Source organism: Henckelia pumila, chromosome 3, assembly GCF_033568475.1.
Source record: "Henckelia pumila isolate YLH828 chromosome 3, ASM3356847v2, whole genome shotgun sequence".
Lineage (NCBI taxonomy): Eukaryota > Viridiplantae > Streptophyta > Magnoliopsida > Lamiales > Gesneriaceae > Henckelia > Henckelia pumila.
In genome coordinates this window covers 203,657,968-203,679,836 of record NC_133122.1, presented here as the reverse complement: position 1 = coordinate 203,679,836, position 21,869 = coordinate 203,657,968, and the positions used below count along the sequence as shown (strand labels likewise).

Sequence of the window (21,869 nt, the reverse complement as noted above, 5' to 3'; positions counted from 1 at the left end):
TTTTGAATGTCTGCTTCGTCTAGTCAACAGTGCCATTTTCTGAGCTCCAAATCTTGTCGCAAAAGATCACTGCTTTCCTGCGAGAAGAATCGGTTGGGTGAGGGAGGAAAACTACCGATCGTCCCTGTTCTGGTTTTTTTTTATTTGAAAATTAAAGTGTGGGATAGTGTTGAGTGTAAATCATTTTAGGGGCATTTTTGTAAACTGACCCAAATAGGGAATTGTAACAAACAACAGACTTATGTCAGAGATTTAGAACAAAGAATTACTGACTTGGGGACTGAGAAGGAATTCATGTTTACTATTAGAGATTTATCACAAATTTCCCAAAATGATAACATCTCTTCCATTGAAGTTTACACTTTACACTAGGTAGGGCTCACACGAAGTAGTCTCACGGAAATTAGAATTAGCTTAAAAAAATGACATAAAAATTAGTTATATATAATCAATCAATCGTAGGTAAAAGAAAAAGATTTTGATTTAAAACGCGGTGGTGCCTGTTAGTGTGGCATAAATATAAAATCAGTTGCAGTGTGTCGGTGCACATTTTGAGTTCTTCATAAAAATTGCTTTTAAGGAAAACAACTATCGCCTCTGTACCACATGACAACAACCACCTTAATCCCTTAGCCAAATCAAATCAAATCCTCTCCCTGCTTCTTTTCTTCTCCTATTTTATGCGCCTCCTGTAGAACCCATTCGCCTGTCATCTTTTGGGCTTGCCTTATGGACGCCGCCGGCGACGTTTCTCAAGGAGGTGGCGGCGGCGCCGTACCCAGATCGGTGGGCCGTAGGAGGGGCGACAAGCCATACAAAGGCATCAGGATGCGCAAATGGGGAAAGTGGGTGGCGGAGATTCGTGAGCCCAACAAGCGATCTAGGATTTGGCTCGGCTCTTACTCGTCGCCCGTCGCGGCGGCGCGAGCCTACGACACCGCTGTGTTCTACCTCCGCGGGCCGACGGTGAAGCTCAATTTCCCGGATGAAATATCTGCCGGCGGTGTGAAGGATCTATCCGCCGCCTCTATAAGGAAGATGGCGGCGGAGGTCGGTGCCAGAGTTGACGCGCTACAGGGCGAGGGCGGCGCTGCGGCGATACATGCAATCAATCGTCAGTCGCTGAAACCGTGTTGGTTACAAGACGAGATTGATTTGAACAAGAAGCCCGAACCCGAGCCCGAAGATGGCCCGAATGCTGAATTTTGTTGAAGATCTGCAAATTTTAAATCAAAACTTAGTTAACTATACATCCTTGCCTCTCTTCTTCTTCTTCCTCCTATCTTTATGGTAATTAGCATGCGTCTCGTAGCTTTGCAGCAATTAAGGAATTAGCCCATCTTAGTTCTTTTTTCCCATCAAATTTTTCTTTGGTGTAGTTTTGTTTTATATATATTAAAAAAAAAATCTCTTTTTTAGTTTTTCTTTGAAACATAAAACACTTTTGTTAGTTAAGTTTCCATCGTTTTGTTAAATAGACTCAAGAATTGGTGAATACTATACAATTACATAAATATTTATGTAAACTGAATTTGTTTACAAATCTCCACTGGACCCAATATCATATTTGGATTCATGTTTGCAAGTGATACTCAAATGTTGAGCAAGATTGATAATGATGATTGGAAAAGGGTGGTGGTGAGCAGGGTTGATTGCCCCTTTTTGGTGGTGTAGTGGCGATCGAGGAGATGAAATTATACCATTTAATTATATATTTTTTAATTTTATGTACGTGGAATAGATTCAAATACTTTTAAGATTAAAATTTCATTTTCCGAATTGTCTTGTGAGATTGTACGATAACTAGGAAATGTGATAAAAAAGAACATTGCCTTCTCAATGTCCATTGCATCGGAGCAGCTTGGGTCCTCTAAGGTAGTATTTGAGAGAGCTTGCACTTCTCAGTTTCTCCTTAACAAAATTTTTCAAATTTTCAAAATTTTGTTTTAAAAAAACTGAAAAGTGCTTCCTAAAAGCTCCCAAACACTACCTAAATCAATGCTAATTGCTAAGTAAAAAAACGAAGCGCTACAAATTGGTTGTTTTCGAGCATTGGAGATGAATATGACGTCCCATTTTTGAATCAGTAGAGTTTAATATGCTATTAATTTTAGCATAAAGTGTTTTTTGTTTTGGCGAAATGTGTGATAAATCCTCAAAAGAAAACTTCATTCATTCCTCAGTCCCCCGTTCAAACCTTCTTTGTTCTAACTTTCTGACAAAAATCTGCTCTTTGTTTCAACTCTCTATTTCTACCAATTTACCAAAATGTCTCTAAACTCATTTGATACCCAACACTACCCTTTGCTCTTAATTTTCAAATAATGAAAAAACCAAAAATTAAGAACGATCGGTAGTTTCCCTCCCTCGCTCAACCGATTGTTCTCACAGGAAATCAGTGATCTTTGACGACAAGGTTTACAGTCCAGAAAATGGCACCGACGACGAGACGAAGCAAACATTCAAAAGAAAAATCAGTTAGCAATCTTTAATATTTTCGTGGAAATATTGTAGCCTTTGGGGAGGTCTTGGTCTAATCTCATTCCCCCTTTGGTTTTCTCTGTATCTGGTTTATTGTATATATAATGGTAGGGGTCTACCCAACCCCCCGCTTTCGGCGGTGTTTTGTTTTAAATATATATATATATATTTATATATATATATTTATTTATTTTCATGTGTCTATTTTTTTAGGGTTTTGTAGCTCAAATGTGTTGCTACCGTTCTTGTTTTCATAATTCGTTATTTTATTATTTATATATTTGTCGAAATATTTGAATCATTATTCTTAAGTTTCGTATTTATTTTGACAGTTCCTCGGTTTAAATATTTTATCCCCAATTTGTAAAGTTTTGTTCTTGAATATGTTTTTAAAGTATATATTGTTGAAGAAGGATCAATCATTGTAAATAAATGATATATTGTTATGAAATATGATGATTTTGATGTTTTGAATATATATTGGGTTAGATTGCTGAAGATGAATGACCAATTTTTGTACAAACGTACCCAATTGTTCTCAAATGTGAAGTTTTTGTTCTTTACCATTCAATATTCTATTCTCTTCTTTTTATAATGAATTTTTTTGTACTGATTTTGAAATATTAGAAATGGCTGATGAGGAGGAAATAAGTGATGATGCTGAGTTGATGAAAAGTGGCAAGGTAATATTTACACGATGTTCCCCTACTTATTGTAAAAAATTATGGAAAAGTTGAAGCTGGTTGTAGGGAATGAACAACTGAGTAGGATAAAGGATACTCCAGTTGATAAATGGATAGACATGCTAGTTCTTCATATGAATAGTGGCAAAGTAGACTATCTTTTAAAAATATTCGATATCCCTTCATGCTCTTTCATTGTTGATGGTGATATTTCCATTCCTTTCACTTCAAGAGACTTCTCCATCGTTCTTGATTTGCATCATAGAGGGCAACAAGTTGATTTGGACCTTAAGTTGGAATCAAAATTGTAAGAGTGGGTGCCCAGTGAGCCAACTGTGTGGCTATGGGCTTTGATGACTCTTTGTATAAACAATCTTTTGTTTAATATTATTTACACTTTTATGGCAATGACTTTATATTACTTCATATTGTTATATTGTGATATACTATTGTTGTTTTGATAAAGACCTTGAATATACTATAGTGTATGTAAGATGTGGTAGAACATGGAGATGTCTATCATGAAATACATCTTATAGTCACTGTATGTTCTAAAACCGTTCCTAGTCGATTGAGCCGTCCGATAATAAGGATAAGGATCGCTCGAGTTTGAGACTAGCATTTGCGATGCGGAGTACCACGTTTCATTGGTAGGGAACATGGAGATGTTCGAAGCATGCAAATGGATATTCATAGGATGAATAATCGAACTACCCTATCCGGACTTTCCAAGTGGTTATCACTTATCGAGTGGATTAAGTCCGCGGTTTTGGTTGTACACCATTAGTCCTTACGACTTGAAACATCATGGAGACTCTATATGCTAGTGCTGTGCTTTGACTCGTTTACCGACTCTATGGGGGTCATCAGGTGTCGAGATTGGGTACAGTTACGACACATATAGGAGTCAATGCATTGTTGTCAAGGATTCACCACATACTTGCGAGTGTGGATATCCTATGCGATCTGAGGAGATATTAGTGTGATAAATCTCTGGCCAGAGTAATTGATGTGATTTAAGAAATGGTTTCTTAGTAGCACATGCGATGTCACTAATTTGATCTTCAAGATGTATTGCATAGTTATCGAATCTTGAGCGACTCTCGATATACCAATGGTTGTTGATTCGATCGGGATATATGGATGAAGGGACCGTACTGTACGCTAACCAAAATCTACTGGTTCTTGTAGGCACTATCAGTGATACCTAGGGAATCATGGGGCGATGTTGCTAGGCGCTTTACCATGATTCGTTGGGCAAGTCGGAAAGTGTTGTTCCGAGTCACAAGGAGTTGTGAGCCCACGGCTAGCTGTATCCCTGAACCATTGAGGGTCACACAGTGTAATGGAGTTTTAATCCCCGTTGAGATAGTTAAATTTAAAGAGTTAAATTTAATGAACTAAGGAGTTGGACTTCTTAAATAAGAGTAAGGGAGTAGGATTTCCTAAAATGACATAGGGATGGACATTTTTGGAAATCACTGAATTCGGATTCAGGAAAATTTATTTTGACTTTAAAATGTGCAGAAATGGTTTCTGTGCACATTGGTGAAATCAGTTCATCAATCGGAGTCACGATGAATTTTATATTAATTTCTGAACGAGCGGGCTTTGCTTGTCGGGCCCCAGCTTATGACTAATGGGCCCTAAGGAGTTAGTGGCCTGCATTATAAATAAGTTATTTCAGTACAGAAATTACATACAACAGCTCATAATTTTTGAGAAGCAAAAATCGAACCCTAGCCTCTCAAAAGTTTCGGCCGTCCCCTCCCTGTCCTCTGCCCGAGAAAATTCCGGTCTGTGATTTTGAATCGCAGTAAGGAATAGCGAATCAGATTCGTTTATTCTCTTCGCAGAAAACTTCTGATAGATTTTCTAGTGCAATCTATCAGAGGGATTAAACCTCTGTTCGTGGACCTGATTGAAGGAGTTCATCGGTTCCAGGGAGAGACAACAAGAGCAGATCAAATCTGTTGGTGTCCATTAATCTCGTTGCGAGATTTAAGGTAAAATTTAATAACTGTTATTTAAATTTTACACACACAATAATTTAATCGTTGAACGGTTGATACCCACACTATGGAATTGTTCCATAACAAAATTTTTAAACTTCCGCTGCACCGGGTATCAATCGTGATTGATCTGACCGCCAGTTTTTCCAACAGTGGTATCAGAGCCAGGTTGCTCAGATCAAACGATTAAATTAATCAATTGTACAAAATTTTTGAGTCTCGGTTTTTGAAACAAAATAAATATTTTTAAATAAAAAAAAAAAATTTTTTCGGGGCAAAACCCGGGCAGCGATTGGATCGCTGCCCGGTGGGGCAGCAATTGTTGCTGCCCCGGGCGGCGCACGGCGCCGCCCAAAGGGGGCGCACGGCGCCGCCCAAGGCGGCGACCGTCGCCGCCCAGGGCAGCGCTGTGCGCTGCCCAGCGCAGCGCTGGGCGCTGCGCAGGGCGGCGCTCGGCGCCGCCCAGGGCAGCGCACGGCGCCGCCCAGGGGCGGCGCCAGGCGCTGCCCTAAGGGGGCAGCCGGGCTGCCCCCGCCCGCGCCCCGGGTGCGGGCCGGCCCGGGAGTGTCCCGGGCGGCCCGCGGGAAAAATTATATTTTTATTAATTTTAATATTTAAAATTTTATTTTTGGTCCGGTCAAAAATTGTTTTTGATTGGTTCACGAGATTTCGGATCGAATTGTTCGAGTCCGTAAATTTTAAAATTGATTTTGGATAAATTTGAATTTTTGGAAAATTTTAATATTTTATCCGTAAATTGAATTTTGAAATCAATTATTTTGGTACAATTGATGATAAGATATGATCTTATGATATATTAAGTAAAATATGATTTTATTTGTAAAATTGGATTTTATAGATAAAATATGATTTTATTTGATATAGAGATAAAATATGATTTTATATGTGAAATGAGATTTTATATAAAATATGATTTTATCTTGTTTAAATTTGAATTGCCACAGCATGTTATCCAATAAATTAATTTTGAATTAAATGTTATTGGATAAGGATGATCGATTGCCATGACCAATTTTGTAGGTGTATGTTAGGAATTTACATTTTGTCTTTATTATTGTTGGTTTTATTAATGGGCCTGGTTTATGGCCCGATATGAATGTCATATGTAATAAAAGTGGGCTTGGTTTATAGCCCGTTCCCACCCCCTAAAAATGTATCCCCTACTTGTCATTGTTATTTATTGTAAATACATTAGATTTAGTGGGAGATCAAGATTTGAAGATGGTGGGCCCAGCAGACAATGAAGACTGAAGAAATGTAAATTGGAAGCATATGTAATAGGATTGCATTTGCATACTGCATATTACCTAGGATTGGACTAAGACCCGTGATTGGCAACCACGGGTCAATTAGAAATGGAATCGATCATCCTATATAATATGTGATATTATGATTGTATGCATGTTTAGACATAAATTGCGTGAATCCGGCAATGCATGCAATAAATTAAATATGATGAGACAAATATTTTTATAAATAAAATCCCTCATTTTAAATATGATTTAAAATTTATATCAAGATAAATAAAGGAAATTTAAATATTGTTTAAATGTTCCTACCTTCCATCAACGGTCAATGTATGTGATGCTACCCGCGGATACGGTCCGGCTCATATTATTGGGGGGGCCCGTCCGTCGGAAAGCTGTACATTGGATCGACAAATGTTGTAAGTTGGGTGGAACTCCCATGGGATCGGCTCATATTATTGGGGGATCCACATGGCGACCGTCCATCACAACTTAATATTGATGGGTCATCTTGACATGTCACTTTAAACGGCGTCATATTATTGGGCCCTTATTGGACATGAGGTAAATACATGGGGGTTGCTTTGGAAGCAATTGGGCTCTACCTTTTGAGAATTATGGTTGGCTGATATTATTCGGGACCATAAGTTTGTCAATTGGACTCCATGTTCTCACTAAGGAAAAAGTTTCCCGTTTTCACTAGAGGGTGGTGAAATCGTTAAAATAGTGGGAGTGAGATTCATAAAATTAAATTCGCCTATTTTATGTCTTAGTAAATTGTTAAACAATCATTGATATATGTCTGTTTTCCTTTTCAGTATTTCATACAATGAATTCGCGAAATCCTTTATTCTCGATCCTCGAACAAAACAAGCTGACTGGCGCCAACTATACGGAATGGTTCCGGAAGTTGAAAATTGTCTTAACTTCGGAGAAAATGCTCTATGTGTTAGAGAAAGCACCTCCGAAGGAAGCACCAGCTGATGTTAGTCCGGAGGAATTGGCCAAGCTTGATGCATGGTGGGACCATGACATCAAGACCAAATGCTATATGCAAGCCTCGATGTCTGATGAACTCCAGAGGCGATTTGAGGACACGGTGAATGCTGCTGACATTCACGCGCAACTCAAGGAACTTTTTGGGGCTCAGTCGAGGGCTGAAAGGTTCTCTACTGTTAAGGAGTTGATGACGTGCCGCATGCGTGAAGGGACTTCGGTCCGTGATCATGGGGTACGAGTGATTTGGCTCATACAGAAGTTAGCGACCCTTGATTTGGTGTTGGAGCATGAACTCAATGTGGACTTGCTGCTTCTATCTCTTCCTTCTTCATTTGATGGATTCGTGATAAATTTTAATATGAACAAGATAGAGGCCACCCTTGAAGAGATGGTCAATATGCTCGTTACATATGAATCCACACTTAAGAAGGATAAGCCAGCTTTCTTGGTGGGCTCCTCATCTTCTGCTAAGAAGGGGCCAAGTATGAAGGGCAAGAAACGTTCTGCCCCACCCAAGAAAGTGGAACCCGAGAAGAAGCAAAAGACAAAGGCTTCAAACAATGGAAAATCCAAGGATGTTTGCCATTACTGCAAGAAGCCGGGTCATTGGAAGCGCAACTGCAAGGAGTATCTTGAGCAGTTAGGAACTGCAAAGGGTATGTTCTATATCGAAATAAACATGTCACTTAATACAACTTCTTGGGTATTGGATACCGGATGTGGATCTCACATTTGCAATGATTTGCAGGTGATGACAAGAAGTCGCAGGCTTAGAATGGGTGAGACCCAGCTGAGGCTCGGGAATGGTTCCAGAGTTGAAGCTACGGCCATTGGAGATGTTTGTTTGATTTTGCAGAATGGTTTTAAATTATTGTTGATAGATGTTTTATTTGTGCCAGATTTAATTAAAAACATTATTTCTATTTCTATGCTTGATAGAGATGGTTATTCTTGCAATTTTGTGAATGGGATTTGCAATATTTACAAGAATGAATGTTTGATTGGAAATGGACAACTTGAAAACGATCTATACAACTTAAAACTAAAAGACGTTCCAATTAATTATTTTGATAAACCGGCTACAACAAACAAAAGGAAAATCGATAGTCAAAACCCGGCAAACCTTTGGCACGCTAGGCTAGGTCATATTTCCTCAAGGAGGATGAACAAGCTAGTGGGAGAGGGCATGTTTGATATGTCTGATATTAACTCTCTACCTACTTGTGAATCCTGCCTAAAAGGAAAAATGACTAAATCTCCTTTTAAGGGAAAACCTGAGCGTAGTCAGAATCTGTTGGATTTGATCCATACAGATGTTTGTGGTCCATTTAGAGTAGGGACTCAACATGGCCACACCTACTTCATTACCTTTACTGATGATTATTCAAGGTATGGGTATTTATATTTAATGAAATATAAGTCTGAAGCATTTGAAAAATTCAAAGAATTCAAGGCTGAAGTAGAAAACAAGCTAGGTAAAAGTATTAAAGCACTTCGATCGGATCGAGGTGGAGAATACTTAAGTACCGAGTTTTTGGACTATCTGAAAGAGAATGGGATTCTCTCTCAGTGGACTCCTCCTATGACACCACAGCTTAATGGTGTATCGGAGCGTCGTAATCGAACTTTGTTGGACATGGTTCGATCTATGATGAGCTTCACTGAGCTTCCACCTTCGTTTTGGGGCTATGCGCTTGAAACGGCGGTATTGTTGTTGAACAACGTCCACACTAAAGCAGTGGACAAAACACCATACGAGTTATGGAATGGCAAAGCTCCTAAGTATTCGTACTTGAGGATTTGGGGATGTCCTGCTTACGTGAAGCGGACAGTGGGAGATAAGTTGGATAGTCGATCCAGCTTATGTTATTTTGTAGGGTATCCGAAGAATTCAATCGGATATTATTTCTATTATCCTGCTGAAACAAAGGTGTTTGTTTCTAGGAATGCCACCTTCTTGGAGAAGGAATTCTTATTGGAAAAGAAAGGCGAGATGATGGAACTCGAAGAAGTTCGAGAAGAACCCGAAATACAAAATAACGATCCTACACCTCAGGAACCATTGCTGGACACGCCTGCACCTAGAAGATCCGAAAGGACTTCTAGACCTCCAGTTCGATATGGTCTTCTTCTTGAAGGGGATCAAGATGAACCCGACATTGGATGTGATCCAAGAAACTTCAAGGAAGCAATTTCTGATGCGGATTCGAATTTATGGCTTGAAGCTATGCAGTCAGAATTGGATTCGATGCATACAAACCAAGTTTGGTCTTTGGTAGATCCTCCCGATGGAATTGTTCCAATAGGGTGTAAATGGATCTACAAAAGAAAGCTTGGGCCTGATGGTAAGGTATTGACCTACAAGGCGCGATTGGTGGCGAAAGGTTATACTCAAAGGCAAGGAGTTGACTATGATGAAACCTTTTCACCAGTTGCTATGTTCAAGTCCATAAGAATCCTTATTGCCATAGCTGCATGGTATGACTATGAGATATGGCAAATGGATGTGAAGACTGCTTTTCTTAATGGAGACATTAAGGAAGAAATCTATATGAAGCAGCCAGAGGGGTTCACATCCATGGGAAGCGAGCATAAGGTATGCAAGCTTCAGAGATCAATTTATGGTCTAAAACAAGCATCAAGAAGTTGGAACCAGAAATTTGATGAAACAATAAAAGATTTTGGTTTCATCAAGAACCCGGAGGAACCGTGCGTGTACAAGAAAGTAGTTAAGGATGCTGTGACATTCTTAGTACTTTATTTTGATGACATCCTACTCATTGGGAATGATGTAGGGATGTTGCAGTCAACAAAGATATGGTTATCAGGTAGATTTTCGATGAAGGATTTGGGAGAGGCATCCTACATTCTTGGGATACAGATCTATAGAGATAGGTCTAAGAGAATGATAGGACTCACTCAATCAACCTACATCGATACCATATTGAAACGGTTTTCAATGGATGGGTCCAAGAGAGGACATCTACCCATGTGTCATGGAGTTTCTCTATCCAAGTCTATGTGTCCCAAGACTGAAGCAGAGATAGAGAATATGACACATGTACCATATGCGTCAGCTATAGGTAGTATCATGTATGGGATGATATCTACCAGACCGGATGTAGCATTTGCTCTGAGTGTCACGAGCAGATATCAGTCTAATCCTGGTCAAATGCATTGGAAAGCCGTGAAGGACATTCTTAAGTTTTGCGAAGGACTAAGAATATGTTCATGGTTTATGGAGGACGAGAACTCAAACTGGAAGGCTATACCGACTCTAGCTTCCAAAGTGATGTGGATGACTCGAAGTCTACCTCTGGATTTGTGTTCATGCTCAATGGCGGTGCTGTCTCTTGGAAGAGTTCCAAGCAGGACACCACAGCGGATTCCACCACCGAGGCTGAATACATTGCAGCATCAGCTGCTGCTAAAGAGGCCGTTTGGATGAGGAATTTCGTCCAAGAGTTGGGCGTCATTCCTGAATTTGTTGGTCCAGTCCCGGTGTACTGCGACAACACGGGTGCCGTTGCTCAAGCAAAGGAACCAAGGTCTCATCAAAGGTCCAAACACGTACTGAGGAAATACCACATAATCCGGGAGATTGTGGAAAGAGGAGACATCATTGTCGAACGAGTGGCCTCTGCAGACAATATCGCTGATCCGCTTACTAAGCCCTTGCCAGGACCATTGTTTGACAAACATCGCGAAGCAATGGGTCTACGTAGTATGACTAGTTGGCTATAGGGCAAGTGGGAGATTGTAAGAGTGGGTGCCCAGTGAGCCAACTGTGTGGCTATGGGCTTTGATGACTCTTTGTATAAACAATCTTTTGTTTAATATTATTTACACTTTTATGGCAATGACTTTATATTACTTCATATTGTTATATTGTGATATACTATTGTTGTTTTGATAAAGACCTTGAATATACTATAGTGTATGTAAGATGTGGTAGAACATGGAGATGTCTATCATGAAATACATCTTATAGTCACTGTATGTTCTAAAACCGTTCCTAGTCGATTGAGCCGTCCGATAATAAGGATAAGGATCGCTCGAGTTTGAGACTAGCATTTGCGATGCGGAGTACCACGTTTCATTGGTAGGGAACATGGAGATGTTCGAAGCATGCAAATGGATATTCATAGGATGAATAATCGAACTACCCTATCCGGACTTTCCAAGTGGTTATCACTTATCGAGTGGATTAAGTCCGCGGTTTTGGTTGTACACCATTAGTCCTTACGACTTGAAACATCATGGAGACTCTATATGCTAGTGCTGTGCTTTGACTCGTTTACCGACTCTATGGGGGTCATCAGGTGTCGAGATTGGGTACAGTTACGACACATATAGGAGTCAATGCATTGTTGTCAAGGATTCACCACATACTTGCGAGTGTGGATATCCTATGCGATCTGAGGAGATATTAGTGTGATAAATCTCTGGCCAGAGTAATTGATGTGATTTAAGAAATGGTTTCTTAGTAGCACATGCGATGTCACTAATTTGATCTTCAAGATGTATTGCATAGTTATCGAATCTTGAGCGACTCTCGATATACCAATGGTTGTTGATTCGATCGGGATATATGGATGAAGGGACCGTACTGTACGCTAACCAAAATCTACTGGTTCTTGTAGGCACTATCAGTGATACCTAGGGAATCATGGGGCGATGTTGCTAGGCGCTTTACCATGATTCGTTGGGCAAGTCGGAAAGTGTTGTTCCGAGTCACAAGGAGTTGTGAGCCCACGGCTAGCTGTATCCCTGAACCATTGAGGGTCACACAGTGTAATGGAGTTTTAATCCCCGTTGAGATAGTTAAATTTAAAGAGTTAAATTTAATGAACTAAGGAGTTGGACTTCTTAAATAAGAGTAAGGGAGTAGGATTTCCTAAAATGACATAGGGATGGACATTTTTGGAAATCACTGAATTCGGATTCAGGAAAATTTATTTTGACTTTAAAATGTGCAGAAATGGTTTCTGTGCACATTGGTGAAATCAGTTCATCAATCGGAGTCACGATGAATTTTATATTAATTTCTGAACGAGCGGGCTTTGCTTGTCGGGCCCCAGCTTATGACTAATGGGCCCTAAGGAGTTAGTGGCCTGCATTATAAATAAGTTATTTCAGTACAGAAATTACATACAACAGCTCATAATTTTTGAGAAGCAAAAATCGAACCCTAGCCTCTCAAAAGTTTCGGCCGTCCCCTCCCTGTCCTCTGCCCGAGAAAATTCCGGTCTGTGATTTTGAATCGCAGTAAGGAATAGCGAATCAGATTCGTTTATTCTCTTCGCAGAAAACTTCTGATAGATTTTCTAGTGCAATCTATCAGAGGGATTAAACCTCTGTTCGTGGACCTGATTGAAGGAGTTCATCGGTTCCAGGGAGAGACAACAAGAGCAGATCAAATCTGTTGGTGTCCATTAATCTCGTTGCGAGATTTAAGGTAAAATTTAATAACTGTTATTTAAATTTTACACACACAATAATTTAATCGTTGAACTGTTGATACCCACACTATGGAATTGTTCCATAACAAAATTTTTAAACTTCCGCTGCACCGGGTATCAATCGTGATTGATCTGACCGCCAGTTTTTCCAACAAAAATTTATGTCTCGACACTTTGGAGGGAAAATAAGAAATACTCACATGATAGTTATTAAAGAGAAGCTTGTTTTACTTGGGAGGAGTACTGTCCATGCTGACATTGATGATTTCGTTCGAATGTTTATTTTGTTCATATTTAATTGTGTAATATTCTCTACTGGTAATTACATTACTTCTGGATTTATTTTTCCTTATTTGGATGATCTGAGCATATTTTTTAAGTTTTGTTGGGCAGATGCTGCGTTTGGTTTTCTTTACCAAGAATTAGATAACCAAGCAAGTAAACTTTATCTGGATGGTTGCACGGTTGGATTGATGGTGAATATTTAGTTATATCAGTTATTGTGCTATTAATTTGTTGAATTTATTTACGTACCTATATGGTTTTTGTCTTAGGATTGGTTGTATGAGAGAGTGTCGTCATTAGCTGTACCACGTGGTGTCCATATCTTCCCACGTCTGTTTTGTTTTGGAAAAAGCAAGATCCATTTGGATACTCTCAAAGATGAATCGATTTTCGACGCCATATCCTCAACCAAGGTATCTTCCATATGACTTATCCTATTTTGAATGTAGGAGAATTATTTCTCTATGTAGGATGTTTTTCATTGGTGATCATCAAGATGATTGAGTCACGATTTGATAAAACTTACTATTTCCAAAGCAATAACTATATTATTGCTTTGAATACTGAGACTACTGTCTTGAGTCATAAGAAAAGTACAACCATTTGATTCAAACTATTAGTACAAGGGGTTGTACTAACCTTCATGATCATCAAACATTTTTATAGATTGTTTATTCAAGGTATGAACCTGAAAGTTTTTGTCTGAAGAGACATGTGAGATATGGACAACGACTTGTCACAATACAGAGAGATTGGGCATATAATTTGTCATTTTTATGATAGTGGTATCATTTGGGTATAATGATTTAACCTACAGTATTAGGGGTAACTTGATTCTATTTTTGGAAAATATTTTATTCAGAGGCCTGACTCTGGGATAAGAGTTTTGGTACAGTTAGGTAATAGGAAATACTGTAGACATATGTAAAATTGTGGACTTACTCTGGAGAAATCAGGACTAGTGACAAATCAGGAAGATGATACAATGTAATTGTATCTTATCCTTTTTCTTGATATCGACAGATGATAGTTGAACGTCAATTACCTGAAGGATTATTGCCAAAGCTGTGCATTTACAGATTTGATGAAGTGACTAATTGCAATGGATGATTGCAAATTCCGAAAGGGTTTCATGTGGCTAATTAAGTTGCAGTAATTCAGATCCGTGAGACAGTAATGTTCCTTCAGTATGAAATGGTGGTTGGTGAGTAGTTAGGAGGACTACTCGTACTATTTGTTGATGGTGTTAAGTGAAGGAATGATTAGCCTTAATGTTGCAAGAACTGATGAAACTATATTGGAACAGTCTAGTAGACAACACCACCGTTGATAATTGGTGTAGGAGTTAGATACCAGAGTAATCTCGAATTTGTGCTTTAGAGCATTGTATCAGCTATAGTGATCAACCTACAGTGCATTGAGATCTGTTAAGATTTCAGGAGATCATTTAGTGATTTGTCAGAATCTTTCATGAGATTCATTGGAATTTCAAGACAATGCTTAGTGATTTGACGGAAATATCCATGTGACTTATTGTGATTCAGGAATGAGATCAAATTTTATGTATTTACTCAGGTATTGGGTAACTAGACTGTCATTTGAATTTGGCTATGTGACTATGAACTTTGATGATTGAGTTTTGTTGACTTGATCAGTTATACTCATAGCTTGAACCATGGAAAGTGATCAAGTATAGAATTAGCTTTAGGATGCAACAGTATAACGGAATTTAGACCGTTCAGTGGTTAGAACAAGAGTAAGGCAGATTCTACTATTGTACATGGGTTTTCGCATCTGATAGATGGATATTGGATTTGTAGGATAACTTGTCCGCAAGTCTTAGTTAATCATTTAACTGAGGACATCATAAATCTTTAGCCAGAAGATATGTGTGACAAGAAAGATCTCAGTTCCAGTTATGGTACAATTTCAAGAAAATTTAGAAATGGCATTATTCTAAGTTCAAGTTCGAACATGTAGGAATGTTGTAGTCCAGTAAGAGATCAGATCATATATATTCGAAAAGATATTTTTGGTGCAAGAAGTTAAATTTTCTTGTGGTATAGACCAAAAATTGATCAGTAACTTTAAGAATCTTGTTGAGGGTACATTCTAAGGGTTGACCAAGACCTGATTTCGAGGACGAAATCTCTAAAGGTGAGGATAATGTAGTAACCTGATTCAAGAAATAAGCAACTAACTGTATAAGCATGTTTAAATGGTCAAAAAGTGATTAAAGAATTCTCAAATGAGATTAATAAGTTGAAAATCGAATTCAGGGCGTTCAAAAATGTTCTGGAGGGTTCCAAGTGTTCAAGAAGTTCGGAAGGACCGAACTTGAACAAGGTGTAGATCGGAAGTTTTGATCCCTTCGGAGGCAAGAATTGGAGTTCAGAAACTCTGATCCTGAGTTCGAAAGATCCGAACGTTCACTGATAGACAGAGATGGACTTTTTGAGTTGTGATTGGATAGGGTGGAGATCGGTGGTTCTGATTCCCTAGTTCGGAAGTTCCGAATGTTTTTGGCAGCTGTGTTGTCCATTCAAAATATAGGTGTTTGGTGGAGAGAGTTCGGAAGCACGATCGTAAGTTCAGAAGTCCGATCAGTAGTTCCGATCATGAGTTCAATAGTTCCGAACGTGGTCTATAAATAGGGGTACCGAGACCTCATTTCATTTGCTCATTTCCTCTTCTCTTTTTCTCGGACCTAGGTGTTTCTAATGGGCTTTTAGGCCATTTTAGGTGTCATTTTGGAGTCCGGACGATAGCGAGACACTATCGAGATCGTAGCAGAGTTGTGCTTATGTTTTGGGGCCATCACCATCAAAGGGCTAACGACGAATGCATGTATATTGCTAGACTTTGATTAGCTTTTGTGAGCAGCTAATAGTCTAGTTAAGGCTTTTAGAGAATTATAAGTGATATAGTTATTATATTCTTATAGGCTTGGACTCGAGTACCTGGATGACTAGATTTCTTGAGTTGCATGATTTGAGATACGAACGTACTATCCCAGATACCCTGGTTGAGTATGCATATTCTATGTTTGCATGTTTTATGTGACATTACTGATATGCGCATTGATTATGTCACAGATATTATGCTGCGCGCATGCATTATCATGTTTGGCCTTTTACCATTGATATTACCTGTAGAGTGGTCTCTCAACACCATGACATTTTGTGGATGGATGACATGGTTTTGGATCCGGATAGCTCACGATTTATGATATGGGAGTCACCTCCTGATGCATTATGCATTCACATCATATGTATACTCATATATCTGTAATGACCATTGTTACGTCACATCTGTGTATTTTTCTTGGACACACCATTCGACGGATAGTTGTAGGTTTCTTAGGTTAGTGGACCAGTTGGTAGTTGGCGACCAGGGAGTTTTGGACTCAGTTGGTGCCAGTAGAGTTAGTTAGGATTTACCCCTTTGTGTTTAGAGTTTTCCATTGGGTTGTATTTTTATTTTTGAGGTTGCAGTTATTTATCGATTGTATTATGCCGGGTTAGCATTCGATTTAAGTTTCTGTAGTTTTCTATGATTAATTGTTATTTAAGTTTTTTGCATGCTTAAGTCTCTGTTAGTAGGTGATTCCGGGATGAGTCACTAAAATCAATGGTTGCGGTGTGAGTTTGTTCTTCTTTCAAGGTTTGTCCCAGTAGTTTTTGGATACTGATATTTTGATATGCTTGTATAACTTGTTATCGCTTTTAATTTTTAGTCATCGGTTGTATTCTGTCGGCTTGGGGTTGTAAACTCGCTTTAAGTTGTTTCCAGTGCTTTATCATTTTACTTAAGTTATTTTAATTGCATGATTAAAATATTAACTAGTAGATGATCTAGGTCGGGTCTCTACATTTATGGTATCAGAGCATGCTTGGTATTTTGGGACATAGTATGGAATTTTGGGTTTTGATGTGCACTAATTCTTACAGATGGTCGATGTTGTTTCTAGATGCACAGGTTCCTGCAGATGGGGCCTAAGCCTTTGGTGGGAGGCGACACTCCGAAGGTAGATGAGGATTGGATTGAGCTCATGGAGAGTTGTTTCCACGCATTTTACTGCTCGGAGGAGCAGAAGATGGAGGCCGCTACTTTCTTGTTGGAGGGTCGTGCCCGCAAGGGGTAAAGATCTGTTTCCGCCCAGTTATTCTAGGTGCAATGTCAAGTTTTGTGGGATGATTTTTGTAGGGCATTAATGAAGTTTCATTTTCCTCCGGCCCTCCATCAGACAAGTTTATTGAGTTGATTAATCTGAATCTCGGATCCATGACCCATGATGAATATCAGCAGAAGTTCATCGATTTGCTAACGTTCTGCCCGCATATTTGTGCCAATTCCGAGGCTAAGTACGACCACTTCTTTCTGGGTTTGAACCATGAGATCTTCGACCTAGTCACTGTCTGTGATGACCCCACTTCTTATGATGGTTAATTGAACTTTGGCCGACAAACGGAGATTAGTGTGACAGTGTGTACCGCGCGAAGTTGTTTCAGTCTTCCCGACCTGCCAGTTCTCTTGGACCATGTGCAAAGTCGTTCAAGAAGTAGGCCTCTACGTCTTATTCTCTAGCTCTGGTGGCATTTTCTGATTAGGAAAGAAGAAGGAAGGTCTTTGTGAGAACTGTAGGACAAAAAACCTTTCTGATGAGTGTTGTCATGTATCTAGAGCTTGATTCTTATGCGATGCAATGGGCCATATGAAGAAGGATTGTCCTAGCCAGGGAGGATCGGGTAGTGGTTTTTGTTCTCAGGCTACCGTTTTGCAACTTCCTTAGACTGCATCGCATGGTCCATCTACTTTGCATCCACGAGTTCAGGGGCAAGTCTTTGCACTCAACTAGGAGCAAGCCAATGTCGAGAGTGAGCGCATTATTGCAGGTACTTTTAGTTTATGTGATATAGCTGCTTTCATTTTGATTGACACTGTTTCATCAAATTCGTTCATTTCTGCACGATTCGTCAATAGGTATAATTTTCCCTACAGTTCATTATACGTCATCTTAGCTGTATCGACCCCGATTCGATATGAAGTTTTAGCTCAACTTCTAGTGATAGGTTGTACCTTGGAGTTTGAGTGTCATAAGTTGTGTGCCAACTTGATTGTTTTAGTGATGGATGATTTCTATTGCAACATCGAGATTGAACTTATAATTACCTATCGAGCCATAGTGGATTGCTAACAGAGATTTGTCCAGTTTTGCTCTGAGGATGGTGACACTTGGTTTTTCTACGGTGACGGAGCGTGACCCCTGATGCAGATTGTATCTGCTCTGAAAGCCCATCGTGCTTTAGAGTCTGGAGGGGAAGACCACCTTATCTATGTCGTGGATGTATCCTCAGGAAATTTGGATATTCATGATATACTAGTGGTCCGAGAGTTTCAGGATTTATTTCCCTATGAGGTTTCAGGGTCACCTCTTGTCCATGATGTAGAGTTTGGTATTGAGCTGATACAGGGACAACACCAATTTACCGAGCACTTTATCGTCATTAAGGATGAGAGATTCAAAACAGTAGTTTCAAGATTTACTAGACAAGGGATACATCCGACCGAGTATTTCACCTTGGGGAGCCCCAGTTTTGTTCGTCAAGAAAAAAATGGTTCGATGCGTCTTTGTATTGATTACAAATAGTTAAACCAAGTGACAGTTAAGAACAAGTATCCTCTGCCGTGTATAGATAACTTTTTGAACAGCTTTAGGAGACTTCCATTTACTCCAAGATTGATATGCGGTCGAGGTATCATCAATTGCGGGTCTGAGATGAGGATATCCTGAAGAAATATTTTTGTACGAGGTATTGTCACTATGAGTTTTTTTAGTGATGCCTTTTGGTTTGACGAACGCGCCTGCTGTCTTCATGGGTTTGATGAAAAGGGTTTTCCGAGATTTCTTGGACAAGTTTGTGGTGGTGTTTATCGATGAAATCTTGATCTACTCTCACAGTATTGACCAGCACATCTACCCTCTTTGGATAGTTTTGTAGAATTTGCGAGAAAATCAGTTTTATGCCAAACTCAGTAAGTGTGAGTTCTAGTTTGACCGAGTTGTCTTCCTTGGTCATGTGATCTCCAAGGATGGAGTTTCAGTTGATCCTATAAAGACAGAGGCCAATTTGAATTGGTCATGACCGAAGACAGCTTCAGAGATCCGCAATTTCTTGGGTCTGGCAGGGTACTATCGCCTCTTTATTGAGAATTCTCGTAGATAGCTAGAACATTGACCCAGTGACTAAGAAGATTTCCCCCTTCGTTTGGTCTAGAGTGAAGAAAGTTTCCGTGATTTGCGATGACGGTTGACAACAGCCTCTGTTTTAGCAATGCCATATGGATATGGTGGCTATATAGTCTACACTGACACATCTATTCAGGGATTGGGTTGAATTTTGACTCAAAATGGGCACTTAATCGCCCATGCCTCCAGACAGCTGAAGACTAATGAGAAGAATTATCTCTACATGTCTTAGAGTTGGCAGTCATTGTCTTCATTGTGAAGATTTGGCGACATTACTTGTACGGTAAGAGTTTCGAGATCTATTCGGATCACAAGAGTTTGAAGTACCTATTCAATAAGGAAGAGTTGAATATGAGACAACGCCGATGGATGGATTTGCTGAAAGATTACTACTATGAGATCAAGTACCATCCAGGTTCTTCGAAACCAATCACTAAAGCACTTGGTCGTAAATTGAATGTGAGTTTTCTACATTCCAGTGCAATTTCTAGAGTGGGCAGTTTCTATAGTGGTACATAAGTGTTGTTTCTTGGGATTTACTTTCCTTCATAAGAAGAAACATCAGGGGACTCGAGTCTTTTCCATCCTTGAAGAACTAGCGTTGAATTCATGCATCAAGGAAGCCCAACATTTGGATCCGAAGACTCAAAAATTATCCTAGTTAGCTCAGGATGACAATAATTCTGGTTTTCACCTTCAGGCAGATGGATTTTTGTGTCTATCTAGCCGAGTGGTAGTCCTTTATGATTCTTCTATGCAAGATAATATATTGTCTCGAGCTCAGCGTAGCAGATTTTGTCATGCCTAGAAACCGGGGTTTGTTGTCACCGACTTTGCTTTCAAATGACATTAAAAAACAACTAGCCTCATAGTACAGACTTTAACCAAAACCTATATATTATTTCATGACAAAATTTGTTCTTACATCCTATAATGAAAATCATTAAAAAAATATATCAGCGGAAGCTAAAACTTATCATCATAGGGACAAAGAAACTCAAATAATAGAAGGAACTCTTAATTTGTCATTTTTCATCAGACCAATATTAACTATGCTCTTCCTCTTCAAATTCCTCTTCATTATTATCTGGGGAGAGAAGTAAAGGGGTGAGTGTTTGGTAACACTCAACAAGTGGGGACCAATCATACACAAGAATACCGAAATATATATATATAATACGAGTTCAAAGGTAACACATCACAGAACATGTCGGGACATGAATCAATACAAGGATCAAACAAAATTCAAAACAAGACATCAAAATGTATCATAATTGAAGCACGAACTTATACATGACAGTGTTATTCATCTTCTTATACATGATATACTGATCAGTCCCTAAATGTTACTCTTCTAAGGGGACGAAGCCTTATATCAGTTATTGTAACCCACCGCATCAAGACCCTATTATATCTTATCATGTTTTTGAAAATTTTCTTTCCACTTGGAAATTCGAATCCTAACAGTGTATTTCAATATCTCATAGCATAAAAAAGGAATAATATAGAACGAAACATGAAACGAAATCAAAGGACATGAAACAACGAGTTTTCAAAAACAAGAACATCATTATTTTAAAACATAGATATAATGCCACTCATCTTATTGTTCTTCAAAAAAATGTGAAAATAAAATTGTTGGAACGCTTGAATAAAGAGATCAATCCTTGCTGCCAAAGTGCTGCTCAACCAAGAATCCAAATCACTGCTCGAAATTAGAAAACACATTGTGCTTTGAAAATGGAAAATTTTCTGCTTCTAGAGAGCTTCTATAATTTAAGATCAATTACTAGAATTCTTCTGCTCAATATTGCTCAAAAATAGGAGAGTGGAAGGAATTTTCAGATCTGCATGTCTTTATATCACTCAAAGTTTAGAAGACTTTGTGACATTTTGAACGGTCGGATCGATCTGAAATTTGGTTCGAATGTTCCTCAGGATGAGACATCAATTGTGAACTTTGAAGATTGGATTTGTAGTTCTTTTGGATTGGTTTATTGAGAAAAAATAGAAGTTTCTTATTTCTTACATAAATTTTGCACAATATTATTATGAAGGTCTTTTGTAGAAATTGAACTGTTGGATTGGGCTGAAATTAGGAAAGAGTATGTAAAACATCTTGAAAGGTGGTGTGGACAGTGGAGATCGGATTCAAAGCCCTCCCACGACAATAATACATTCTGGACATTGGAACTTCATGGAACGACCCTAACTACTCGCTACTAGACTATAATTAAAATAAAAGAAAATTACGGATTTTTAAAAATTTTTCCATGACCTATTTGTAAAACAAATAAGCCATCAAGACTCAAACAGCAATTTAAATAAGGAAAGAAAATTGACTTCAAAACTTAAGTGCGTTAAACATAAACATGCAATCCTAGTAACCACCTCCCGGTTACAGCATAAAGTAAACTAAAGCATTTAAA

General features: G+C 38.9%; 1 protein-coding gene across 1 annotated transcript; it reads left to right on the top strand.

Moving 5' to 3' along the window:
• Window positions 1-535: 535 nt before the first annotated feature.
• On the top strand, window positions 536-2,478 carry LOC140891668 (ethylene-responsive transcription factor ERF011-like). Its single transcript, XM_073300267.1, has one exon. The coding sequence runs from the start codon at window positions 730-732 to the stop codon at window positions 1,210-1,212; it is 483 nt and encodes a 160-aa protein (XP_073156368.1). The 5' UTR covers window positions 536-729; the 3' UTR covers window positions 1,213-2,478.
• The last annotated feature ends 19,391 nt before the right edge of the window (window positions 2,479-21,869 follow it).

Coding starts and splice junctions, on each gene's coding strand:
- LOC140891668 (XM_073300267.1), top strand. CDS start 730: ATGGACGCCGCCGGCGACGTTTCTCAAGGAGGTGGCGGCGGCGCCGTA.